This window comes from Zonotrichia leucophrys, chromosome 3, assembly GCF_028769735.1.
Source record: "Zonotrichia leucophrys gambelii isolate GWCS_2022_RI chromosome 3, RI_Zleu_2.0, whole genome shotgun sequence".
Taxonomy (NCBI): domain Eukaryota; kingdom Metazoa; phylum Chordata; class Aves; order Passeriformes; family Passerellidae; genus Zonotrichia; species Zonotrichia leucophrys.
Window position 1 is genome coordinate 66,438,128 of NC_088172.1, and position 22,251 is coordinate 66,460,378.

Below are 22,251 nucleotides of genomic sequence, written 5' to 3' on the forward strand. Positions count from 1 at the left end.
CTCTAAAACTACTGCAGGAGGAATCTATCCCCTAAAGAAGGATAACTTTTCTTACTTGCTACATTGGGACTGGAACGATGATCAGCCCTGTTCTTCATCAGTCTGTCATCCCCTGGCAGCTTCTTTGGTTCACTGTACTCCGTCCAGGGCAGCTGGGGACTCTCAGGTGATCCATTTTGTGTGGAATTGTTGTACAGCTCAAAACCTTCACTCTTTGGTCGGGGTTTACCTGAGCCACGGCGGTCAAAAACTGTAACAGTTGGATATGTAGTTTCTCCTTTTCACTTAACTATTGCCTAGCGTATTTTTTTTTTCAAACCAGAGCTACCTTGAGCTTATATTTAAAAATTAAGTTCCCAGTAAAGCAAATGCTAGATTTAAAAATCTTTATTTCTTCAAATACATAATCCCAATCTTCTATCAAATGTACAGAATTCCCTCCATCTGTATTCTTTAAAAGAACTTCTGACAAAGTACCACAACAATTGGAAAAACTAAACATGTTATACTGAGAGGTCTCTGGATGACTGGGACATATGGCATCTGGGATGGTGGTGTCAACTGTGATAATAAGGATTTGTTCTTTTAACCCATTCTTTCCTATACTGGTACTGTATGTAGAAAATGTCTTCATTAACAAAATTATTTCCTTTACAATACTATTTTATATTGGACTTTAATATGTCTTTTGTTAGTACCCTGAAGTAGGATGATAAAATAAAACATTGGAGAAGCATCCAAGAACGTCTTATGATCAGACACTGAAACTTAAGAAGATACATTTCAACATTTCTAGTTAAAAAAAAAATTAAAATTCAATGGCAAAATACATTTCAGGGCTTCTATTTACATTTATTTCTCTCCAACTAGTTACACTGCACTCTGTGGTTACAAGGAAGACAATTCTGAGAGGAGAGAAGCTCTTATAAAAGGGACAAAAAATGCCATTGAGTTAATTGCCCTTTATATTAATTATATTCCATTTGTTAAAACAAAAATGAATTCAAATCAGAATTGTGTTTAAATGCATAATTAACTTTTAAAAGGTACATGTGCAAAGGATTTATTCATTACTAAACTAGGAAAATTTCAAGCAGTATTTAAAACCAGATGAATTTCTGACAAGAAAGGAAATTTCTTTTTTTCTGTGCAATTACATTTCTTTTCTGATTTAATATTATAGTAATGCTTGGTATGATACTGTAAATTATTCTGTTCTCTGCATTCTTATGAATGTAGAAGACAGACTTACAAAGCTATTATTAACATCAATATTAGCATCTTTACCTCTTTGCATCATTGGGGATGGCTGATTAAGCAGGGTTGCCAGGCCATGGTAAATTGCTCCTTGTTTTGCTACTTCTAGTGTTACTACAGAACCTGTCCTAGTCATAAGTTCTGCTGCCCTGCAAAAAAAGGCAGAGCAAATAAAACAAAATTAAATTAGGCAGTGTATTACTTAGTTACCCTTATTATCAGTAATCTGTTGCTTGACAAAGCACTCTTTTTCAGACTAATACTTAAAATCACTTTGAAAAAAATTCCAAGATAATGACAAGAAGATAGGCTTATGCACGCAGACAATACCTACTGGCAAGTACTACTTAGTCCCAGTTTCTGCTTCAAATGTCAGAAGCCAAAGTATTTAAAATTAGACTGAAATAAAGATTGTTCAAAACCAAAATCCAAATGTATAATACAATCTTACAATCTCCTCTATATAAATAACCCATACTGTATGAAAAGAAGAGAAAAATACTACACAAACAGTTGAATTTGTTGCTAAGGTTATCCATAGGCAGTTATCAGACACCAAGACAAAGCATAAAGTGTAAAAATCATGAGCTTCTGCCCATTTTGGTACATATTAAGCTAACATTTTCTTTCTATAAAAACAACCAAGGAAAGCATTCTGTACCTCTCCTGGGACAGGCCCACCAAACTTCGACCATCCACACTAAGCAACTGATCCCCTGCGGCCAGACGACCATCCTAAATACGTGTTCAAAAGAAGGAAATTCATACATCAATGCCAGCATGATCTCCACTAAAACAATCAATCATTCACAAACTACTGAATCATACAAACTAGTAAACAAAGGATTTGCAAGCATTTCTGAAGGCTCTTACTACTTTTGAAATTGATGAATTAAGAATATTACTGACCACATCTGCAGCACCTCCTTTCACAACAGACTTGACATATATTCCAAGTTTGTCTTGACCAGCACCCTACAGAGAAAGAGGCATTAATTTAGTTAATTTATATTTGATCTCTTAAGCACTCCACAAACTTTAGAAAAGTTTACATGGTTAAGTAAACCTCTACTTTCTCATTACTTTTATGTATTTTCAAACTGGAGAAAAACCAATTATGCAGAGAAAAGTTACATTCAATTTAATTCACACGAAAAATTTAATAGTAGGCCTATCAAAACTGCAAGCTTTGTTAGAAGCAAATAATATTTGGTCTTAATGGAAGTTTGAATAAAAAAAATACATTAACTAAAACTTATACTTTAGAAGTTTGCTCTAGTCTCCTTCTAATAAGAAATACTTATTTGCACTTTTATACACATGCTAATTATAACTCTTTGTATTATGTTTTTGAAGAGAACACTGTACCCCAGTGAAACAACGTAAACTGCAGATTACATGAAAATGGAATAGAAATGTTTTTTTACATTCATTAGGACTGTAAAGGAGCCAGTGTAAAGAAACAGAGAGTGCCTTTAGCTTTACATAAACAAGTAAAGCAGACATAAGTATTTTAGAATTGACAGAGCCAATATTTAAGTCTAGTGCAAAACCATGCAATTTTGTTCATAAAACATCTTTCTCAAAAGTGTTCTGCTACATTTTGAAAGGACTGTTAACAATGAACTTATTGCAAGACAGATACCAACAGATACCAAGATACAAGAATGGAAGCATCTATTCAAGCCATGCTGTTGTGTCATCCACATGCTCCAATGTACAAGACACCACACAAATCAGTCCAAATGTTAGTATCACAAACCTTTCAATTGTCTCTTATAATGTAAGACTATTACTTGTCATTTATCTACTTCAGTAAATGGTGCCATTTCACTCTGCAAGTCACTTAGGAGAGTGCTAAGTACGTTTTCAACAGAGCACAGACTTAATTGCAACATCATTTTTCTTGTACAACAACCCGAGTTGCTTTGATATTGAACATATAGCTTACTCCTTTTTTCCCCTCCTCCTTTGCAACTCTGGTTTTGGTAGCAAAAGCATGCATTGCTCCCATTGTTTTAATAGAGTAAAATCAAAACCAAGGTGAAGATTATTCCAAAGCTAGTGTTACACAGACATGGTTTTCTGCACAAGTGAAAGACTTATTTTCATTAAGTCTTAGGTTAATCCCAAATGTTTACACAAAAGACGCAGAAAAATAATTCCTTCAAGTCTTATGATTCCAGAATGACATTTTACATGTCCAAATTTTTCACAATAATTGCTTAAGTCATACTTATGGGTAAAAAGGAAAAATGCAAAAAATAACTGAAATACAGATACTTTCTTTGTCTAGAAAGAATACAAAGAAATTAAGAGAGTTCAGTTTCTTTTTGGTTTGTTTTTTTTTTTTAAGCTCTAAAGAAACACTGCTGTAACTCCAGAATAATTTTAACTTTATACCAGAAAAATTGGCTAAAGTTATGAGAAACATAAGTCAGAAGATAGCTACATAAATGTAATGGAAAATGAAATCACGCTTCACAAATCTCTTTGTTTTTCCCCCAAAGAACCAAGATGCGTATGAGGAAGGATGATCTAGCTGAACACCAAGACTTCCAAGATGGACATCGCAAGATCTTTTAGCAGGAGTTCTTCAAGAGTGACACGCAATAAGAAAGAACCTGTCCTTGTATTAATAACAGGTTCAATAATGAATCAAAAGTTGTTAGTTTTCACAAGGAACAGAAGTTTGCAGAGGAGCCCTAAATGTATGCGCTGTTTACCATGCTCCTACGTGTTCCAGAAAAGGGCAAATAATAGTAATGTAACTAAATGTACCAAATAGAAGATTCATCAAGTAAGTCAAAACCAAGAGCTGCAGATGGATCACCTGATGCTGAACACCGGAGCAGTAATGGGGTGAAGATGTACTTCACTGGTTCAAATGTGGTGTAATGTTTCAACCTTCTAAGGTGCTGGTTTCCCACCAGGGCACTGTTGGCAGAACCAGTTACAAGCTTTCCTAGCTGGGAACTGAAAATTAAATGACAGCGTTTACATGTCCCTTCCTATGCCTTGAGTCACTAAGCACATCTGAAGGCAAGAACCTTGAATTCCAAAGGGCAAAATAATCAAAAGCAACTCACCCACCCACCCTTGAGTTGTAACCTCATGCATCACATCTGTCATGGCAGGAACCAAACACCAGCTTTTCTTAGTGGCCACACTGACCAAGGCTAATCAGATTCCTCTTAAGCCACCTGGAATTGATAGCATTTTTATTCAGTACTAACTTCAAAGGATGCTAGCAGGAATCTCTTTGCCTTAGGTCCAGAAATTCAGACAAAGATCTGTCTCATACCATGATTAGGTAAAAACAAGGAAACCTTTGGAAGAGCACTGCCACTTAAAACAGTGCACACATTAATCACACAACTTTGGTACTATTTATTGCATTAGGCACTATATTCATCCATATACACCACCTTTGTCATGCTTGATTATGACTCTTAGGCACATTAATCAAAGTTGAAACCTTCTGTATAAGCCCATGATACGTGGCTTATACTGGTTTGCAGATAATGATGAAATAAACATTTTCAATTGCACAAATACAATAAAGAATGGGTTCTAAACTGACTTTAACTTCTAAAGTTTAATCACTGTTTCCAGAGCCATCTTATATCAGCTCAGAAATCTGGAAGCCAGCAGAATAGAAAAGAACAAAGCAAAAGCCACCATGGTCGCTAAAAATCTAAAAGGGTCACATTTAGAAAGCTGCTTATAATTCTAATTACTCCCTTACAAAATGACACTAACAGAATCATCAGAAACATGGAATACCTTTCTTGAGAGAACCAACTAAGAAGACACATTGGTTCCTCAGCTCAGCAACAATCAAGGAACTGAAGGCCAATGGGATTATGAGTTGCACTGATAGAATTATTTATCATCTCTCTGATCAGCCAGTAGAAAACATGCTCTTACCTCTCCTATCACATCTAGAATGCTTTAAATAGTAAAACAAAAACAAAATGCAACCAATCTCCACCCTGCAAAATATTTTCCATAAGATTTCATAATTAAATTGGGAAACAGCCAGGAACAAGACTGCTGAAAGATGCCAAAGTGTAAACAGAAGCAAGGATTCTCGGTAGCGCTCTTTGAGGCTTTAGGGAAAACACCAACCAACCAACCAACACAGAACCAACTCTGAAATTATAGAAAGCTAGAAACCAGGATGAACCACAGAATAATCTGGGTTAAAAAGAACCTTAAAGACCATCTAGCTCCAACCTCCTTTGCACAGACAGGGACACCTTTCACTAGAGTGAGTTGCTCCAAGCCCCATTCAGCATGGCCTTGAACACTTCCAGGGATGGGGCATCCGCCACTTAGCTGAGTTACCAGTTCCAATCCATCACCACTCTCACAGTAAAGAACTTCTTTTCACCATCTAATCTAAACTTACTCTTATCCAGTTTAAACCCATTCCCCCTTGTCTTGCTCTTCTAACAAGTCCCTCTGCAGCTGGCTGGCTGGCACCCTTTAGGTACTGGAAGGCCACAATTAGGCTACTCTGGAGTTTTTACTTCTGGCTGAACAATCCCGATTCTCCCACCCCTTCCTCACAGGAAAGAAATCTTACACTTTTGTTATGCTCTTTGGCTAAAGGCACCACAGCTGGAAGATACCATATCAGTCAGATTTTTGCTTTAACTGCGCTGATAACCCTGACAGTAATTCTTCATTATGATTCAAAGGAGCTAGCATTTTACTCCTCATTGCTTCTTTTACAATGTTTTTATGATATCTATACAGTTTGTCAATCTCTTTCCTGTTCTTTTAAAGGAAGTTATGAGCAGATGCATTAGCTCCAAGTCATCTCACTTAAATACAAAAACAATGCATTTTGAAAGCATAAAAATTACTTAAAAATAAATCTCTGTTCAGATTACATGACAAAAAAAATCTCTATCAGTTACCACATTTACTCATGTCTTATTAGGACCAGTGAGCTTCTCCTCTAATTCACATGTCATTTAACATGTTTCTAACGATATACATGTACAAGCTTGGGAAGACTTCTCACTACAAGGCTTCTCACTTAAAATCAACTCATCACCTTCCCTTCAACTTTCACCCTAAGCTTTACGGTAACTTGAATCCGAATTCCTAATTTCTATAGAAATAGACTTGATTTTGCTTTGTTTCTACCTTTCAGAAGGCTGCATTAGAAAAAAAATATACAATTTTTTAGAAACATAAAATGGTTCTTAGTATGTAGTCAGTCATACTAAACTCCAAAGTGAATAAAATTCTTATATGCTCCACATGGGTTTTCCTGTTTTCATTTAAGGCTTTACAATTAAACAGATTTCTTTGTGAACTACTTATTAAACTGCTTTTCTTTCAAAGGAATGTGAAAGTCAACATAATTAAAACTATTCCCCCACAGATAGAGCAATAACATGTATGTATCAGTAACAAAAGCATGATAGACCTTCTTTTCACTTAATTTTATTTTCTCCAATCTTTAATACCAGAAGCATGTGCATCCATATGGCTTTTAGTCCAAACAGAAGAACACAACTGTAAAGGAGTCAGATGACTGCGGAAAGCAAGAATGCAGTAAGCATAAAGAGATGGCTTATTCCCTTTCCCCAAGATCAACATACTGAAACATACAGCACATTTTCTCAAATATACATAACCAAATACAAAATCACGAAAACCTTCTCAAGGATTTTTCAAAAAATAATGTAAGATATTCTATATTTAAAAAAGCCTCATCTGCTGTACCACACTTGCTAGTGATACCAATCTACTCATTTTCTTTCACACTTGATACAACTTTTTCCCACAATCCTTGCAGAAAGTAAAAGATACTCTTTGAAGGAAAAATTTGGGAAATCCTCTCCTTTAAGTAATACTTTAAGGAAAAAAAAACTAAACTGCTAGTGCTGCTTCAGTTCACCTGGGTGACGATATTCTCTAACTGAACTGACTATAATACAACTCTGAGGACTTCTAAATGACACCTACTTTTACAATGCATAGCCAAAACAGGTCCCTAGGGGAAAAGAAGTTCCACACGGAAGATATTAGCTGAGCAGAATTCAACAAATACTGAACTGGGGACTGAAGACCGAAGAAGGGAATATGGTATTTAAAAATGCTCATACCTGATGCACATCAGACCTAAGCTGCAATATGAGAAACACCTCCATTCTGTGCTTTTACAATCCAGTTAAATAATCAATACACAGAAACCTTTATACACAAATAAAGCTCATAAAGCTGAGAGAACTAGTTTGGAGGCCAGCAAAGAAGCACTCTCCACACATTTCTGGATTTTAAAAATCCTATAATAATAATTTAATTACAGTGACAGTGGTAGTGTACTTATACAGAGCGTCAGGAAGAAACCCACCTGTCTGCTCGCATGCTGTCTCACACTTGGAGCTGTGCAGGCACTACTGTGTTGTGGCAGGTCCCATGACAGACCTGGCTGGAGACCCAGCTGATCCCTGTCTCCAGTTCCCCTCCTCCCAAATACAAGCTTTGTTTTCAACTTAATCAGCTTCCCTAAATTGTTTACAGCACAGCATGACTTGTTCATAACAGTGCAGGAAAGGAGGTTGCTAGGAGGGGCCTGAATCATCAAAGGAGGTTAATTCTTTATTTGGTGAATAACGTTATTTTCAACCCAACAACTTAAACCATTTGAAATTCCTAAATCTTACTATAGCTCACCTATTAACTTTTCAAGCAGCTCTGTGTAGTGCCTGCAAAACAACTGTATTCTAGTGGGAGCTGATCCCCAAAACAATTGCAAAACAAACACCCACATACATGCAGGTTCCCACACAGAGAAGTAAATTACACAGTGGAAAATGTCTTCATTTTTAAGCCTTTGAACGCCTGCATGGCAAACGCACTGAAAACACACTTCCCAATTTTGCCTAGTCCCATCCATTCCCTTCCTAAATGTAAAAAATTTCCTAACTTTAGCAAAGGATGGAGATGAATGACATATGTAGAACTGACAAAAATGCATCTGGCTAAAAAGCACAATGCTCTTTTACTCATTTAATTGCACAACAGGATATAAATATTATGTTCCTGCCCTCCTCTTTTTCCACAGAACTTTATTAGATCTCTGAGGCCAAGCACGAAAAGATTCTTGAAAATAATCTTCTCCATGCTTGGGCTTATTCATCTTTAATATGCATAAAGCCAACACATGGGGGAAACTGAGGCAAGCTATTAAATCCAGTATCCAAGATGAAGCCACACATTTGCATGAGATGCAACACCTGTATAAAGATTTTCTAATCTTCTCACACTTATCTTAAGAAGTAATTAAATGTTTTAAAAGAGCACAAGTTGAAAGATGTTAATACATTGCACTTGGAGTTTAGTGAGAGTATGAGAATAATTAATCCTAAATTTGCTGTGGTTTACAGGTTGGAATTCTATGACAAAGGACAACTTTTCCATTTAACTGGAATTTTAATAACTGGAACTCTAAAAGATTTTCTAATCCTACTTGGGAGGTAAAAATAAAGACAGGACACTTCTGCATACAGATGTCTGCTAGAATAGTAACTTAGGTCATTATTCTAAACCTAAATGAAGAAAATCTATGTGACCAAACTACCATGTAAACCATATAAAAACAAAATAAACAAGGAGTCCTCCCTTACTGATAGACTAAATGGAGCTACAAGTCAGGGGGATAAATGAAAAACTGAGGTAGGAAACACTATCAATAAATCCAGAGATTAAAATTCACCGGGAGTTCTACTTTCCTTAGACCTACCTTTATCTCATCTGTGTGGCCCTGTACGGGGTGTGACAATATTTAAAGCTGGACTGAAGGAAGATAGGGAAGCTTTAAGAAAAGAGGAGTAGCTCTATTTTTGTTATTAGTTTGAAATAGCTCTTACCACAGAACAAAAGCATGCTTAGAAAAATCTTACAAGATAGAGTCTGAAATTACAACCAAAGGCTATAAATTAAAACCAAAGGAAAATAAAAAGCAAGGAAGTAAAATACAGAGAGGGTTTAATAGGCATCTGGCTGATGATGACTGCTGAGTTTTCTATCAGTACTGGTTACAGGCCATGAGTTGCAGAGTCCATGCAAATCTAACTTCACTTGAATATAAGACCAAAGACTGGAGCAGAGAACAGCTAACCAGCTGGAACTGCAGCAAGAGCTTCCAGTTCTTTTTTAAAAAAACACTACTATTTATCTTGGAGATGAATGAATTCAGACAGACTGGAGCCAACAAAAAACCCATTAAAATGCAACAATTAAAGTCGACATTAAAATCTCACCTAAGAGATAACTTTTTTTTAACATACATAAATAACATTGGTATATTCTGAAAAATGTGCTCTTATACATGACACATATATATTCTTCTCAACTAATGCAGGAAAAGTGCTTGCTAAGTACTCATGTTTGGAAAATTAAGGTGTAATGAAGACTCTGTAAACTTTCACTTACAATTGTCTTCTAAATAGCAGTAGGATAACTGGAAAACCTGAGCTAGATCTCAGCACATATCACCTTTCATAAAGGAATTCAGTAAAGAATTTATTGAACAAACAAACAAACAAATAAATTAACTGAATTGCTTTCCTGTAGGGCCTGAAAGCCTGGAAGAGTTCCGAGAACTCACGTACCTATTGCAATCCATAGCAGCTAAAGAGCCAATTTTGGCACCTCTGTTCAGCACAACTTCAGTCTCCATAATACTGATATATTATATTTAAGATGGCACTGACACAGGACAGGGGAGCAAACAACTAACCACTACAGTACCTCCCTAAAACAGAACCTGAAAGGTGAAGAAAATAAACAATCTCCCCCCAATTTATAGGATTTTCATTCTTCAAGTCAAAAAGACTTCAATCTCAAAAAGAAAAAAAAAACCTACAAATTCACTGAGAGCAGGAGGATGGAAGAAAAACTAACTTGATACAACAGAGCCAAGTCAATTTAATGCACTAAAAAAAAAAAGTTCAGCTGAGACAATGCTATACAAAGATTTCATACCTGTTATCCAAAAGGGTATTTGCCTCTTTTAAGCCAGGTACAATTTTCTCCTTAATCACAAAAATTCTGTCATGTTAAAGAAGCTGAAGGACCAAGCTGGATAATGTAATCTAACTTAAGTTTTTGAGATAGCCTAACAAGAAACAAGTCCTTTTCCATCACATCCATTTTTAATATATTAGTACACAGTAGCTTATAATTGTTTGCACTATTAGGATTATTTTGCAAGCCCCTCCTTGCTCTGAAAGGATTGTGCCCAAAATACTGCATTTGCTTAAGAGTATCACTATGAAAACTGTAGAAATAAAAGAGGCAGCATTAAAGAATACCTGATCAAAACAAACCATTACAGCTACTTCTATAGAACATTCAGACTAATGAAGACAAGAACAAGATAAACTACAGTGATCTAAAAAAAGAAATTGCTACTCCTACATCAGGAGGATATAAAATTGAGGATGTACAAAAGTACCACAGTAACAAATTAATAAACATGACAGATTTAATCAGAAAAGTTAAGGAGAACAGATTTTATTGCTAGTCACAAGATGAGTTTTTTAAGACTTCCTTGTCAGTAACAGACACAGGGAACTTTGTCTGACATACATTCTATTGGCCATAAAAACTAGAAAACACCATACAGTGCAACTGCACAGAAAAGTCACAGTTTGAGTAACAGGAATATCCGACAGACTTCCTAATGGCAGCAGCACAGCCATCCATGAGCAGGTGAGTCACCACAGAAGCATGAAAAGTGGGCAGAAGAAATTCTGCTTGCTCCTCCTTCCCATTTGGTATTTGCCAGGACAAGCAGCCATAAAGGCATGGTGAAAACAACAGCCAGCTCCTTCTAGTGAGAATCAACATGCAGCTTCATTCCCAGGTGAACCACCCATGCTGTGACACACTCATGAGGACCTGCCACCTGCAGAATGATGGCCTGGAGGTGCTGAGACACCACACAGCCCCACCAGCATCCCAGTGTAAGGAATAAGAGGGAGTGAAGGTCCATCTGTTGACCAGGTGCTAACCTCTTAACAGTTGAACCACTCCCATGCCCACACATCCCCATCCAACAGAGGTGGATCACAAACCAGCTGTACTTTCTGTGAGGTTAGCAATATTCCTGAAGTTTTAGGAGACCTGTAAAATGACCTGGTTATTTCAATACCTATAATGAGAACTAGAACTACAAAAACTATTATAGAAACAGTTTTACAGTTGTTAAAAATAATAGAAGACTTGTATTAAGTAATTAAGGGAAAACTATGCATCTGCAGAGCAGATCTGCAGTACAGCACCTAACCAAACCGGTGCTGCCCCAGACAATTAACAGGAAGGTCTTGTCATTACTTGTTCTGAAGCATCTTTTGCCCACACCCGTTGAGCTTCATATAACTTTGTTTATCACTCTGATAAAACTAAAGCAATGAACAGCTTCCAATGAAGTCTGGCAAAATCATACCTGATTAAAAACATACCCTTCCATAACAAATTTTTTTAAAATCTTAGATGCTTTAATACAAAAAAAAGTTTCAATATAAAAGCTGACTTTAATTTCCATAAAATGTCAGAATGTCTTCCTAATGATCTTTCAATATAGAAATGTACATTTCTGTCTTAAGTACATATACATGTAAATGGTTTCACATTTCATATAAATAGTAAAATGAAAAACTAGTACTGAACTGAAAGTATCTTCGCTCTCCAAATATACCTTGAATCCACAAACGTGTCATACAGTCACCAACCTTTTTAAGTAATACTCCAATTTAAGTGGCTTCAGATACCAAGACTATATGTCAAAACATTTCAGTAGTTCACATAATCATACATCTTTTAAAATCAGTAATTTTCAAGATTTTCTTAAATTCTTCATATTTATGCAAACATGAAATAAGATTTTATTTTAATAATGTAGGTATCACATATATGTGTGCACACATCTTACACACATATATGTGTACAAATATATCGTACTAAAGGTGTCTGGGATGTCTCATAATGCTTTACAGCTGACAGTTCTTCCAAGTCACTTAAGTTTCTGTGGTATTTTACAAAAATTAAACAGTTTGATATGCAACAAATCAACTGCAAAAAAAATGTGTTAAAAGAAAATAGAATAGAAATGTAGCTTATCAGGCCTGATATCAGCCATCAAGCCTTTTATCTGCCTACACCCAGAGTAGATTTCACTGATTTTTATCAAGGCTAATTCCCAATTCCAGATTCTTAAGCTTCCACAGAAGCTCTCTGCAAGGTGTAATAAACATCCTTAAAAGCAAGTCTATGGAACAGAATCAAGTCTCATTCTGACTGCCCTGGAAAGTAATTTATCTAGAAGCAATTAAATAACCCAAGCTTGTAAGCATTTTAAAAAATAACAATTTACTAAACTATGCAGCACATTTACAAATTCACTCTCTAGGAGGCAAAAGCAAAGGTTTTTGACCACCCACCCACTCACATTCCATAAAGCTGCATGTGTTCTTTAGGTTGTTTCTGGATCAGTATAAATTTTATCTTCTTTAGGTAGTAAATATACTTAGTCTAAGACTCACTGAACTACTTGCTGCGGGCCCAGAGGCAGAGAAAGGCCAACTTTGTAGCTACTGGTCCCACCTCTAGCAAGTGCAAACTTTTCTGGACTTGAAAATCAGAAAAAGCCCACTTTGTCAGAGAAAGCTAAGGTCTGTGTTGTCTCAAGACCAATGCAGACACTTCAGAAAGCTGTCATCATTAGAGAAAATACTTTTCAAATATAAATGAGGTGAACCAGCCTACTTGTATCTAAAACTGACCTGTTAGCTGTGGTTAGTTACAGCTGCACTGAGTCATGTTGTACTCTGACTCAAAAAGAATTTAAGACTGACCCATGCTCTACATACAACATACTTCTGCTTTCCCCTCTCACATACTCCTCCATGCTGGGGGCCAAGACCCAAATGTTTCTGGAGCAAGAAAAAGTACAGTGACAAATGGGCAAAATATTTCCAATTAAACAAACAAAAATATTTCCAATCAAACAAATCAAAGTATTTCCAATTAAACAAAACAAGCAAAAGGTTCTCACCAAAACTTTGGTGATAATCAATATTATTGAACAGGTAAAGATACTAAGCATTTAAATGCTATGACCAATTCCACAGCAGCTTTAAACTGCACTGAGTGGGAAAAACAGATGAGAAGTGCCTTAATACACAAAGGAAAAAAAAAAGCAGATTGGCAGCAGCACATCCAACATCTGACACATCCAACAACCTAGAAACTTTATGTCTGGTGTATCCAAATGCTCTACTTATAAGAAATCTCTAAGGGAGTAAAGAGAAAAGACTGAAGAGTTTTGTTGTTATTTTTAATGGAATAAGGGTTACTTGTTACTTTTTAATAAAGGAATGTTTGCAATCAAGATTGACTTGCACACAAAGCAAGCAAGTGAATATACTCTCGTCTTTCAAATGTGCTTCTCACAGGAAATCCCAGCATGTTCTGAAGTGGATGTCCTGAAATGGCATTAATAAATTATCCTGTGCTGTACTCTTGTGCATATGTGGTTGTATGGGGATTTTAACAGTGTTCAGCATGGAAAGCAGGTACACTGACGCAAAGAGCTCTAGCATCTTCTGTGCTAAACAGAAATACATAAATTTACAACAGCATAACTGCTCTCACACTCCAGGAACTGACCTAACATTTAACCCTAAGATTGGAATCAAGTATGCAACAGCTCCAAACTTACTTTACTTTATTCTTACTGTCAAGAAATGGGAAAAGTGGTAAGTAAATGCAAAAGGTTTCATATACAACATATGTAAAAGACTAAGCAAATTTTGTTCATTAGTCTGTCTTGATCTTTCTGGAAAAAGTCATCTTCTTTATTATTATAAATGCTGTAACTTAATGTAATATACTAGAAATGCATTAAAAGCAATTTAATTAAAAAAACAAAAAAAGAAATTAAATACATGAGCCTGTTTGATTCCACTTCTCTTTTGTTCAAAGGAAAACCCTTTCACTGAGCTCAAGGAAAATTTATTGCTTGAGCTCTATTTCACCAGACAAGGGTTAACTTTTTCATGTATATTTGCTATAAATACTCCATGAGCACTGACACACTAATAATACTCAGAGTTACGTACAAATCCACAAGTTGTGCTGCACGTTCTCTGATGCTCTTCCTCGGTAAGTCAATTCTGATCCTATGGTTCAGCTTAATTATGTCTGCATTAGGCTTCACAGGCAAGACATACTGGGCAATTTATTTTGGAAAAAAAACCCACTCTGTATCTCTGCACTTTTTCAAAGAAATAGCACTTGCCTTTATAGCTAAGGATAAATTACAACCCAAAAAACCCAGAGCATTAACTTCCACATAATGCAGGCTCTGCAGTTTCAGATGGATACAAAGTAATCCTGGATCAGTGTGTACACTAACACATACTATTAAGTACCTAAATTCCTACTCCAACTGAGAGTATTACTCATACAGCAAAAAGTCAACACCGAACTTACTAAGTTCCAAAAGTTTTTTCCATTAATAGAAAAAAAAAAAAAAAAGAAAAGCTGTATTAACATGTATCTAAACAGAATTTTCAAAGTTATTAGAATGCCAGAATTTAAAGAAGCCTGGTACAGGAATTCTAGCTAGAGCGTATGTGTGCTACAATTTTAGCAGGCATGCAAAGAAGTGCCTGCATACACAGGGTATTAGTGCAATGAGGAAATGGCACGTGAATTTTAAAACTCACTTTCTTTCACAAGGCCTAAAATACATGTCTGGGTCACCTATTTGCAGTATCAATCTAAATACCAGAGAATAAATAAGACAAAACCCACTCCACTTGAGCAGAGCTGAGGTCTCACAACTACTGAGAAGAAAAATCACACTGTGACAGTGTAACCTTCAGATTTTACACAGCACATAAAAGCGCTAAAAAAATTTTGTACAACATCTACAGGACACTGAAATGTAAGCAAAAACTCTGCTGGAAGCTAGGAATCAACAAAAAACAAGCAAATTGTTAACACACAGCTACTTATTTGTTCATTATGAAAACTAAACTGGCAACCTACATACTATTTTATTTCTGTGGGATTGAGAAATCTGTTCTGAAAATGAGAATTATACACTGTGTTTTCCCTAAAGTCCTCCTAAGAAGCCTGTTAAGGCAACACCAGTAGTTTAGTTTAGCAGTTTAGTACTGAAAGCTAAAAAAAACAAAAACAAAACCCAATAAAAAAGCACCTCCACAAAATTTTAAATCTTATTACCAAAACATTTCAATTAATTCATGCTGGGAGAAAAGACCAGAAAATTTCCTTAAATGCTTAGAAAACAGTCACAGGAAGGCTTTAAATGCTGAGATATTTGAAATCTTAAGACCTAGAACCTGTAAAAAGCCGAGTAAGTAAAAAAAAAAATCCTATCAACTGTCTGTATTTGCAAAGACAAGTTAGACCCACATTTGTACATTGTTACCAGTATAATTAACTACAAGCATAATTTTCAATTTTGGGGAAAAAAAAATTAAAATCATGTTTAAACCTGTTCCTTCTACATGGATCTCCTACAAGATATTTGTCAGAAAAACCCTCATAAAAATTTTATTTTAAAATTTATATTCCTGTAGACTCAAACCCTCCTTAAATTTAACACCTTGAACTGACTGCTAAATATAAAATGACAAACAGTGGTTTAGAAATTAAAGCAACTTTAATTTAGGATCATTTAACTCATCCTTATGAACAAACAAGGTTTCCAAATAATGCAAATTATTTCTGGGTAAGATGTTACAAATTTGTTTTAGAACAGTAAGTCTGTTCCCTGGAGTATTTACTGCTGAACTGTCATACTCCTGTTTAAAATGCTTCTGTCAAAAGAGAAACACCTTATCACCTCTCACACTATTTCAGTAAGCACTACTTAGTCTGACTACCTGCTAAAAAATCCTAGAAAATACACTCTCATTTATGTGCCCGTGGGGCCACATACGTGTGCATTTTAAGGTCCTTGTATATTTCATAAGGTAAGTTTTTCTGTTGATACTACTAAAAGATGACTGGACAATAAGCAGAAGTGTTCCATACTTTAAAGAAGTAAATCCCAATATACTAATGAGTATAACCAGCATGCAAAGATTAATCAACAAAACTTCCTGCAGGACATGGGAATCCTTTCTTTCGTGCAGTAGGAATCTAAAGAGAATTTAAATGCCTCTCCTCTGCAAACATGTTCAATAACAAGCCCTAACTGCAACAAATGTGAATGTTCTGATCTTTTCAGAAGGGTCTAGAGAGTACTAAAAATCTTACACTGCTTGGGACATTGATTTTAATTATTCCACTAAGATTTTTTAAGAGGAAAACAGACTTTTAGAGGAACCTTGATTAAAGCCAACTAATATGACAAGTAAACAGATCACAGGTCATGCTATTCATGCTCTGGCACAGTAAAATAGTAGTTATCACACCTGAAACTTTAAATATTAATAGTCACTTCCACAAATTTCAGAAGTACATATGAAGAAGAAGCTAAAAAATTAGTTTTTTCTTTCTAGATTTTAGAAAGTTAGCTACTAACATCTGACTATATTTAACTGCATGCTGTATTACATAGTTGCTACATGAACAAATAACTACTGGCAGGTTTAAACAGGCAAGAGAGCAGGAAAAAGTACAGGGATAGTAAAACTTCAGAGAAAAACAGTCCCAACAGAAACCTGAACGGACTTACCATGGATTCTGTTCTTCCAACAACAGAAAACCACATTTTGATCTCCGGGACTACAGATCCTTGAAAGAAAAAAAACAATTCTCCACTTCTCTTCCAGCCCTCAACAGCAACCACCAGCTCTAGTCTGCTGGATTTTCCAAGATACCCATCGAGATAACTCGGAGCTCTGCTATGACACAGGGTAGCATTTATCAACACCAGCTATAACCAATACAATATTCAGACTCTTACGTAATCAGTTATGCCGTTCTGACTTCCATTTACTTTAGAGGCTTTATTAAACTCTGAAAACTGCTAGAAAAAACAAAAAGGGAGCCCTTTTGTACTAAAGACAAAAAACCTCCAAATTAAACAGGAAGTAATGTGCTGGCCCACAGATGGCTAAGAAGTCACATGCGAAAGCTCCCAAAAAAGTGATATATTTTTAAAGTAAACTGCATGCACACGCAGCTTCCAAATCATCTGGATTTCATAAAAACTTAACCACAATGTGGTTGGGAGTCTGGCAGCTTTTAACATCAAAACATCTTTCAGGGTTAGAGCAACCAAAGTCTGCACACAACCTCAAAAAGCAACACTGTTCCCTGTTCCCTATGCCCGACCACTCCTACCAACTACATTTCCATATTCCATTACAAAAGCTATTACTAATAAAGCTACAGAGTATTACTGTAAGAAAACATGCAATATCTACCAAAGGGCAGAACAAGAAGTTATTCTTCTGGATCACATATGAAGCTATACACTTTAATTTTAAATAAAAATAAAAATTGGTTTAAAGCATTCAGTTTAAGAATTGCTTTTTTTTTCTTTGAGGTATTTTTTCAATTTATAAAAAAAAAAACCAAAACCCAAACAAGCACAACACTGTTTACAGTGCTCTGGAAGTTAACAGCTGTTTCATAAGTAAACCTGTTTTCTCTGCTATGCTTGCATATAGCATATGCACTTACTACACATTTGCTCAGAGGGACTGTCCTGTCTCAGATAACCAAAGTGAGGTGAACTAGGTGATGCACTGAATTTCTGCTCTCTCTGGCACTCCTAGCAGGCCTTTAAAACTTCTAATTAAATAAAATATGAGTAGTTGTGATTAGAAAGTGAAAGAAGTAATGCACTTAAACATTTTACCTGTCTCTAGGTGGGAAGATGATCAACAGAGAGTTCTCCAGAGACCTGACACTTTCCTATAATCCTTGACTCACCTCTTCAGGTTTCATTTTGGTTTTAATTATATTAATGTACATGTGTTTGCAAACACCTAGTATCCCAAGGTAATACTTCTATCATAAGAATAAACAGGTGCACAGCATTCCAATGCAAGCTGCATTCCTTCTCTGCTTGTACAACCTTGGTTTCAACTTCAATCCTTGTTTTTTGATTGCAAAAGAGAAGGCGCAACAGTCACTTGATAATTAGGAACATTTGGTGTAAAGGTATTATATAAGGTATGATTTCTAATTTTGTCATTAGAAACTCTTAACTGGCACAGACTTTAAGCCAATAAAACCTCAAAACTAATAAAAACTCAATCATTAGATTACAAATGTTTTAGATGTTTCCTCAGAGATGAACAGAGATTTACAAGGAAAGCACACATTTTTTTGCAATGGGTAGAAGAAAGAAAAACAGTCCCTTGGAATTATTTTTCTTTTTGATCTCCTGAGAATCTGCCCATTTCGTCCATCTCTAGAATATCATCAAGCTGCATGTTAACAAACTCAATCCAAAGGCCATGACAAGTATGAGAAGCCCCGTAACACGTAACAAGAAAGGCAGGTCAGCACTGACATGCAAAGGTATTCTCACAACATGTTACTGAGAGCAAGTATCCAGGAAATACATCACAGGAAAAGAACTGCTTTCCTAACAAAAGCTAAACAGAGTCAGGGTTGTCCTTCACTGGTTAGAGCAGGGCCTGTTGACCAGCTGCACTTTCTACTGCTACAGCCCCTTGCGAAGCACTGTAGAAACCAATTGTTCATTAAACACAACTGGGTCAGCAATCAAACTGGGCTCCTGTGCAGGGCAGCAGCAACTAGGTATTTCTCAAAGTAGGAGCTTTCATTTCTTCAACTTTATGAGCACCTAATAGCCAATCTTTTACTATTAAAAAGTTTAGAAAAACTGAATCTATTCTAATACTTGCCTCTCCCTCTCATTTCAGGCATTCCATCCAGTTAATGACTACAAAATTTTAGCAAATAGTTGTCTATTGGACTTCTTCCTACCTTTTTGAAGTTAAAAATGAGAATTTTAACTTTTATGCTGTTAAAAGATATACTACTTGAGACATATAGAAATATATGCTAGTAAATATCACCAATCTAAGGAATAGAAAGAAAAAATGCACCAACCCTTGCTAGCTTCTCAGTCACACTCACTCAGTTCTCTAAGTTGTTCTGCCCTGACCAGAAAATTAATACTTGTGTATTCTTTGTATTCTTCTTTACTCTTTTTTTTTAATGAAGCCTATTACAAGAAAAGCAACGCTGATAATTACTCACAGTAAGCAACTTTGAACCTCTTGAAAATAATCCTATTTAACTACTACAGCAACTTGTTTCAAACAATGCATACAATCATTTCTATCCAATGAACATTCTAATGACTTCATATTAAACAGAATTTCTATTGTATATACACCAAAACTAAAACAATCTGTTTCTTGCTTATTTCAGAGCAAAATTTAAAACATGACTGTTTTTATATCAGAATTCCAATATTAGGGCAGAACACAGTGGTAAGATAAAATGGGACTGCCTGAACCAGTGTTTCCTGCAACTGTGCAGATGAAAACTGTTCCTTCCATGACTGATGAGGTATTCCTTTACAGATGTCAGAAATCATGAAATGTATTAAATAACTTGTAGAAAACTTTCAGATCAAGCTTACGTACTGACAGTAGCACTCTTGCATACTGCTAATGGAAGCTAAATGTCAGTTGTTAAATCAACATCTAGAAGCCAGCCAGCTCTAGTGAAAAAGGAAACTTCCCCCCTTTACTATGCTGCTTCACTCTAGATGAGAAATTAGATTTCACAGAGTAAAGTGAAAAAAAATTACTTCCATGGCACATTTTCAAACATTCAACAGAAATGCAGATGGCAGTCAGAAGTCCAATACATACTGAATCCAGTGTCAAGAACAAGTATTTGCTTCTCAGATTATTAACCCACTCCACTAAAATCAGAGAGGAAAATTGACTTTCCAGATCCTGAACTGTTTCCTCAATAATTGCTAATTGTTTAGAACTATACACCTGACACCAGTTATTTCTTACAGATGTCAGAAATAATTCTTAAAATCTGATACCATGCAAGATTACCATTTCAAGAACAGACTTTGAAATGAGTGAAGGTTGTAAAAATAACCAAAAAAATCAAACAGTGCTGTTTAGAAGCAATTAACTATGTGAGGTAACTTAAAAGTAAAACAATCATGTTTTCAGCTCATGCACTAAGTGCCAAGAGTACCACAGTATTCTGAAGTTTCACAAACTACACAGTGAAGAGATACATTAGGAAAGACTTATTCCATCTATCGTAAACCACCTAACCACAACATAGACTCTTCAGTATCACAGTTGCATAATTTATAACAAGTTTTAAATGCAAAAGATGATGTCTGCTATTTGATTCAGTTAATAAAGCAAAACCAACCAACTAGTGGAGTCTTCCATCTGGTGGCTGGAGCTGTATGTGCATTCTATACATTACTATGTAGTGCTACAAGCTACACTACACCCTAGCTACTAGCTACAGATACTAGCTACAGCATACACCCACAATTTTAGCTATTACACTGTAGGTCTCCACTGTAAAGAAACAGAACTGAATCCATTCCTGCACTTCTATTCTGTGCAAAAGAAAAGGTGTTGTGTTCATGGCAGAAAGTATTCCAACTTTATTGTATACATTTGAATTGTTTTGTTTATTCATCAATTAACCCACACACACATTCTTTGTGTTTGCTTCTTGACTTTCAGCAGAAGTGCTAAATACACCTGTTTATTAATTCTGTTTAATGACACTGCTAACTTTCAGCTCTGAAAAAACGCAGTAAACCTGTAGCAGAGGTTTGAATCAAAGTGTTGTAATAACTACATCCATATTATGGCTTCCCTTGTATTGTCCCCATCTGTGTATTTTACAGAAACATTTCCCAATCAGAATAAAAGCGTGATCAACACAATGTGCACAAACAACTTAAGGGAAACAGACTTTTTCCATTAACATTTCCCATAGCAGGCTTTTTTCAGTAAGACTTAAACTGACTTCCATACCTTGGCAGCAACAATGCTCAGTCCCATTCCATTTTGTTTTTTTAGTGTTACAGTGATAATTTCAGGTTCTTTTCTCAAAGGCTGAGCCTATCAAATAGCGAAGGGGAAAGAAGAAAAAATTCAGAAGTTCATATTCACTGCCAGGCTAGTAAAGTAACTAAGCAAAACAGTTCATTACAAACAAAACTACTTTGTTAGAGCAGCAGGTCTCACATCCTTAATAATATATCTGGTATCTATTTTACAGGTAGAAAGGTAGAATAGCTAACATTTAATCAATATGGATTCATATTAAGTACTACACCTGTGTTATACTACACCGCTGAAACTTGAGGTCTACTCATTGGTCCTCCTTCTTTAATTCAGTAAAGAGATTATTAATGGATCACAAATCAAAACGTCACTGCTCTATAAAACTGTAGTACCTTTTAACGACAACTGACCTTCAGACTCCACGGGTGCCTATTACAAAGGTAAAGGGTGATCTACACAGAGAGCTCAATTTTTAGTGCTGCATCTAGAAAATTATATTTTCTTTGCAGAATTATTAAGAAGCCAATTAATTTCAAAAGCAGAATTAAATCTTTGAAATAAAGTTTGAAAAAATTTCACTTCTGAATACTCTTGAATACAGCCGGAGTCCCCAAACATGTTCAGCAATTTTTTTTTACATATCTTTTAACATTGCCAGTTCCTCAACTCAAAAAGTTGTCATCACAATCTTCATTAGCTGAAGAATGTGAGTTGGAGCACACCAGCTTGTATTCATACTGAAACATAACTGCAAGTTCCACAAGACCCATGACAAGTAAAAATATAAGCCAAGGAGAGTAATTTAAAAAAATAATAGTACTTTCTGATTGAGTTCAAGTATTAGAAATGCAAGTAGTTTTTAAGCTGAAAATACTAATTAAAATGTGATGCTATATTGCTTTAGTTGCTCTAAAAAATTTTTCACATACAG

At 35.6% G+C, this 22,251-nt stretch overlaps 1 protein-coding gene across 22 annotated transcripts in view; it reads right to left on the reverse strand.

Annotated features, from left to right (window-relative positions):
- The window catches only part of AFDN (afadin, adherens junction formation factor), a 116,942-nt gene that overhangs the window by 20,654 nt on the left and 74,037 nt on the right, over positions 1 to 22,251 (reverse strand). For 21 of the 22 annotated variants that reach the window (XM_064708632.1, XM_064708631.1, XM_064708635.1 and 18 more), the window contains 5 exons: positions 21,288 to 21,374; positions 2,167 to 2,232; positions 1,919 to 1,992; positions 1,288 to 1,406; positions 56 to 250 (listed from right to left, as the gene is read on the reverse strand). In XM_064708632.1, coding sequence (XP_064564702.1) covers positions 56 to 250; positions 1,288 to 1,406; positions 1,919 to 1,992; positions 2,167 to 2,232; positions 21,288 to 21,374 — 541 coding nt within the window. The remainder of the gene's footprint in view (positions 1 to 55; positions 251 to 1,287; positions 1,407 to 1,918; positions 1,993 to 2,166; positions 2,233 to 21,287; positions 21,375 to 22,251) is intronic. The other variant, XM_064708620.1, reaches the window with a different exon arrangement.